Genomic DNA, 6,000 nt, shown 5'->3' on the forward strand with positions numbered 1-6,000 from the left:
ACTCTGCCTAAGCTTGAGCTGAAAGGTGGCAAGTAACATTCACACCACGTAAATGCTGGGCACTGACCACCTTTAACAAGATAGAATATAACCATTGTCCCTTGGCCGTTACCATCTCTAAGTCTCCCACTATCAATATCCTGGGGGTCACTATTGAGCAAAACTGAACAGATCCAGCCATGTAGTGGTTACAAGAGCAGAAGTGCGATACAAACTTCCTCCTTACCTGGATGATGAAGCTGCAACAACACTCAAGAAGTTTGACACCATTCAGGACAAAGCAGCCCGCTTGATTGCACTACATCCACAAACACCCACTTCTTCAGCCACTGACACTCAGTTGCAGCAGTACTGTCTACAAGATGCACAGTAGAAATGCACCAAAGATCCATATATAACACCTTCCAAAACCCACAACCACTTCTACCTTGAAGGACAAGGGAACACCACCATCTGCAGTTTCCCCTCAAAGCACTCACCATCCTGACTTGGAAATATATAGCCATCCCTTCAGTCACTGGGTCAAAATCCTGGAATTCCCTCCCAAAGGGTATTGAGGGTCTACCCATGACGGTCATCAAATAGACAGCAGAGGTTCAAGAAAGCAGCTCACCACCACCTTCTCAAGACACACTGGGGATGGGTAATAAATGCTGGCCAGCCAGAGATGCCCACATCCCACGTGGAATAAAAAAAGATGGAACTATCAGAGCTGGTTCCACTTCTCAGGAAGAATATCATGTTGTACCTGATTCTTCAAGCTTCAATGCAGTACGGTCACAGCGCTCTAACAATCTTCCAGATTAGAGTGAGCAAAACTCCTTAGTTACTCCAATGTGGATGCTAGTTTAGGGGGCCAACAGTGTTAATGGAAAGAACATGATGTGAATCTATTGATGATGTAAAAGAAGTTTTAATACTTCTAGCTGTACAAGGTGGTCACAATGATCTTTCATTTGGCAGCATACCACATGCCTGATGTGGCTATCCAAGAATGCAAAGGACTGGAAATTTGGCACTTACATAAAATTCTTCAACAACACTGATAACATTGACAACAGTGTGGAGCTGGAGGAACACAGCAGGCGAGGCAGCATCAGAGGAGCAGAAAAGTTGACGTTTTGGGTCGAGACCCTTATTCAGAAATGATAACATTATTCTGCTTTTGTACGAGAGTCCAGAAAATTCTTCATCTTCACCCACAGACACTAACAAGTGTGGAGGTAGTCAATACCAAACTTCTTTTCATCTCACCTTTTAATCCAGGATATTTTGCAGTAAACTCAGATGACGTTTTGACGGTCCTGACTGTGAATTGTTCAGGAACAAAAACAAAGTTGCTGGAAAAGCTCAGCAGGTCTGGCAGCATCTGTGAAGGAAAAAACAGAGTTAACTGGGTTCTGAGGAAGGGTCACCGGACCAGAAACGTTACCTCTGTTTTTTCCTTCATAGATGCTGCCAGACATGCTGAGCTTTTCCAGCAACTTTGTTTTTGTTCCCGATTTACAGCATCCGCAGTTCTTTCAGTTTTTATGTGAATTGTTCAGTGTCAGCAACAACCTCTGAAGAGATTTTTTTGTTCATTCTTCACAGTTCCTATGAATCTTTCAAACAAGTGAATCGATACTTCACTCCTTTCTTCATCCTAAACTTCAGAATGTGGTAGAAGAACCTTAAGATGTCATTTGCCCTTCTGCTACAGTTGATTAATGACGCTGCTCGGCTCTTCTTCAGTGGTTCAACTTCCCCTTTGAACAGTCTTTCATTGTCAGATCTTCTCTTCAACAGAAGGTTGAATGAAAGAGACAAAACTAATTGTTGTCCAGTCAAGCAGAGGTCATATCCTCTCTGTGCATACCATCTACACTTAGCTTAATGCAGCAAACTGTAAACCTACCATCCTTTCAGTATGACAGGATATAGGATGATGCTACTGTCTCCATAGTTTTGGTTCAAGCTGCTGGAAGTGCAAATTCAGATCTACTGCCTCATTTCATACAAACAGAACCAGGAGAATTTTCAAGTCTCCACGGTACTTGAATTGGTGACTCTTAGAGGAGATGATGGGGTTGGTAATACATTCAGTCAATGGTGAAAAAAAGTTTCAGTTAAATGTTTCAGCAAATAATGTCAAGAAAACACATTTAGTTCATAATGTTGGAAGCTGAGAAAGTACTGGGAAGTGGAAAGATGTAGAGATAAGGTTTAATGAATATGTAGATGAGGCTCTGAGATAAGCTGTGACCTCAGTCATCATGTGCTAATATTCTAAGAGGTTGGAACCTGTACAGCACAGAACTTGCTGCGCTGTAAAATTACCGCCATCGTGTACAGTCCAGTAACAAAGATTGTTTAACAGTAAACTGGGCATTTGGCTGAGCTAGTATGAAGGTCCAAAGTACCCAAAATTAGAACATTTTACAAAAGCCATTTTTTGTGATTCAGCACCCAACACACCGTGCTGTCTGATGAGTTTAGTACGAATAGATTCTGAAAACATGCTGTGAAATAAAATCCTAAAAAAATTAAAATTAAACAACTGTTGATTTTTAGGAGTAGGTGAAGTTTGAAGCTGTTAAATACAATGTCTTGACTTGAATATCTATCATCAGTAGCTGTGAGGTTGGATCAATTCATAATTTTGCATGATTTCTGTTGGGAAAAAATGGCATTTTTTACAAATTTGTGTCACAGTCTCAAATGTCCCAATTCATCCAGAATATTCCATGTACAAGCAGTCACCAATTTACAAATGTTCAATTTACAACCACTCACACTTACAAATGAGATTCCATACTAATGTTAATTCTAAAGATCCAATATCCGAGTATTTGTTCATACTTTTGAGCAGCTGCTTTATATTGTACTGTTCTTCCACTTGTGTACAAATCTACATACAAACCTACCTAGGAATGGAACCCATTTGTAACCTGGGAACTGCCTATACTGGAAATGGCAAGCAAATTCCATTGAGCAATGTGTGGAGCTGGAGGAACGTAGCAGGCCAGGCAGCATCAGAGGAGCAGCAAAGTTGATGTTTTGGGTGGGGACCCTTCTTCAGAAAATGAAGTGTCCCAACCTGAAACGTCAGCTTTCCGGCTCCTCTGATGCTGCCTGGCCTGCTGTGTTCCTCCAGCTCCACACGGTGTTATCTCAGACTCCAGCATCTGCAGTTCTGACTATCCATTGAGCAATGTCTTTTTCTTGTTTTCAAGTTATTATACAAAGTCTAACACATTGTAGCATGACGTGACTGGAATACTGTATCACACTCATCAAAGATACAGATTGTACTCATTATATTTTTGTAGGAGTAAACCCAAGTTTCCCAAACACATGAACTATCTTAACCTTTAACTCCGAGCACAGTGAAAGCATGAAATGAAGTCACTAGATTTAGACAAAAGCAATTTTAGACAAGCTAGTAAAATAATAATCATATACATTAACTAAATTGACTTGGGGTTAATATCTACATGGCAATTTTATGTACAAAATTGAAAATAAAAATAATGAAAGATGTTGATCTGTGTTTGCTTGGACCCCTCATCAGCAGGGTTTCAGATAATCAGCTCTGAAAATGAAATACAATAAACATGCAGGCTGACCTCTGCTATGGCCTTAGCCAGACCTTTAAACTGTTGGATGTAGGCTGAAAGAGTGTGAGGTCCGTAGATAGTTGATGCAGCCTCATAGCGTTGAACCTGTTAAACGAATGAATATTCATTAATTATCTGATTGGGCACAGCCAGACTGGAATACTCTGAGTTACTAAGCTCTATGCTCAGTAACTGATACTGTTGGTGGAACAGACAGACCTAATACAGGTCCAATATTGAACTTTGGATGGTGTTTATTCCAGAAATGGCATCATAGCTCCTTGCTGGTAGAGCCTATTGAGCCTGTTGAACCAGCATCAGCTGTTGTCAGGGCAGCCAAGTTTTCCATAGAGGGTCTCACTAGGATCCCTATTGGCATTTTTGAAGGACTGATGCCCTGCTTCAGGCGCTAGCCTTGGGTGGCTTTTTCTGCTGTTTTGTGCTCGGAAATTTGGCATAGCACTAGTGAACTTCTCCGCTACACTCCCACCTGCAGGAGGAACAAAAATCTACTTTTGACTTCGGACAAACAAAAGAGAGTTGCACCAATCTTCAGATTATCATACATTCAATTAATTGGAAATAGCATGCCTCAGTCCTCATCCCGACCTCAGAAATTCACATCAAGCAAGGGCATGGGCCAGAGAAACAGGGTGTGAGCAAAGAAAATAAGTATAAATTGAGGATATTGAATACTGATTCTTAATAAGCGACACATTAAGGCAGGTCGCTTGGTCATTCAGCTGTTAAGCAAAGTCGAAAAGTCAAATTGTAGAAGAGTAATTTTCAAGAAATCACTACCTACAGAGGAAAGGGTGAAGCGAGGTCAAAATTTCAGATTGAAACTTCCATGTATAATGTGTAAAATTTCACAATTTCTGACTGAGCCACTAGATGGAGAACTGTACTAAAGCTCTGCTCTCCAGATGCCAGTTTCAAGTTGAACAGTAACACCGACGGCACATTGAAGTAAAGGAATAAAATAACTGACATGTTGTAGAAGCAATTTTCTGAGGAATCTCCAGCCCATTCAATTTCACTGATGATGACTCTTTAAACGATTTGATCAGAAATAACCTTCTGGATTGTAATGGGTCTCTGCAAATTCTAAAATTACAGTAGCTGCTAGCTGAATTGACAGTGATTTGAGTTGAGGAAAATGTGAAATCTAAAAGCATTTTATGCAGTAGGGAGTTTTCTCTTGGAATCAAACCTATCAGAAACCACAAACCCATTTCCCCTGTAGTGACAACTCTGAAAATCAGAGCCTGGGATTAATAACAAAATTCAAACCCATCCTTTGTCTCTCTGAAGAAAAAGCAAGCCCTTGGAATTAGTGAGGAAACCAAACAGGAAAACACATCATTTGCAAAATCCAGCTTGCAATGATCCTCTTCATAATTTAATACTCTCATCTATACATGGTAAACCACTGACCTAACTTTATTTTCATTTGCTCACTGGTTATATGCATCATTGGCTGGACCAGCATTTATTGCCCATCTCTACTTGTCCTTCAGAAGGTGGGAGTTAGCCCTCCAGGTCATGATTATCCAAGATTAGAACTGTAGAGTTTGGAGCTGTAAGGAGACCTAGGTTTTTGAGTGCAGAAGTAACAAAAAGTTAACATGCAGGTAGAAGTAATTCAGAAGGCTAATTCAATGTTATCCTTTATTACAAGAGCAATTGAACATCAATTTCAGGATGTTGTGCTTCAGTTTTAGAGGCGAGATCATATCGTGAATATGTGCGTGCAGCTGTAGTCTCCTTATTTAGGGAAGAATGTAAATTGGAGACAGTTCAGAGGAGGTTTGCCAGACAGACATTGGGAAAGAATGAGTTGTCTTGTGAAGATAAGTTGGACAGACCAAAGCCAGGAACAAACAAATGTTTACCCCCAAATTAATTAAGAACTGTTGCCATTTAAAAAAGAGAACCAGCAAGTACTCTGGGTGCAACTTTATTAATTTGAATTATGTTTCCACAACACAAAACCGATTGTTAAAGCACCGTCTGAAAATATGGTTCATTACCTGGTATTCTTCATATGTCGTGATATAATGTGTATAAACATTACATAGCCCTGAAACAACGACATCAACATTCTTCAATGACCCAGTGGATTCAAGCTCCTGCAGGGGAAAAGGTAAGGCATCTCCTCTTACTGCTGTGTCGACAATGAGTGCAATTGATTTTGAACAATATGGGTGCTAACATATGCATTTATTAGCCCTTCTTAATAGTAATTCCCTTCATTCGCAACTGCTTGACAACTTCTAATGTTAAATATTATTAAGTATCTTTATACAATACATTGTAATTGCCTCAGGATTAAGGTTTGAGGGAGTTTATTTACAGAGAGTTAGGGTTTTGGTGAGGGAGTTTATTGACAGGGAGTTAG

At 40.1% G+C, this 6,000-nt stretch overlaps 1 protein-coding gene across 1 annotated transcript in view; it reads right to left on the bottom strand.

The window, feature by feature from the left end:
* Positions 1-6,000, bottom strand: part of asah2 (N-acylsphingosine amidohydrolase 2) — a 73,674-nt gene that overhangs the window by 21,629 nt on the left and 46,045 nt on the right. The window contains exons 15-16 of the mRNA XM_048608952.1: positions 5,633-5,731; positions 3,609-3,704 (exon numbers count right to left, since the gene is read on the bottom strand). Coding sequence (XP_048464909.1) covers positions 3,609-3,704; positions 5,633-5,731 — 195 coding nt within the window. The remainder of the gene's footprint in view (positions 1-3,608; positions 3,705-5,632; positions 5,732-6,000) is intronic.

This window comes from Rhincodon typus, chromosome 20 (assembly GCF_021869965.1).
Source record: "Rhincodon typus isolate 14 chromosome 20, sRhiTyp1.1, whole genome shotgun sequence".
In the NCBI taxonomy this organism is placed as follows: domain Eukaryota; kingdom Metazoa; phylum Chordata; class Chondrichthyes; order Orectolobiformes; family Rhincodontidae; genus Rhincodon; species Rhincodon typus.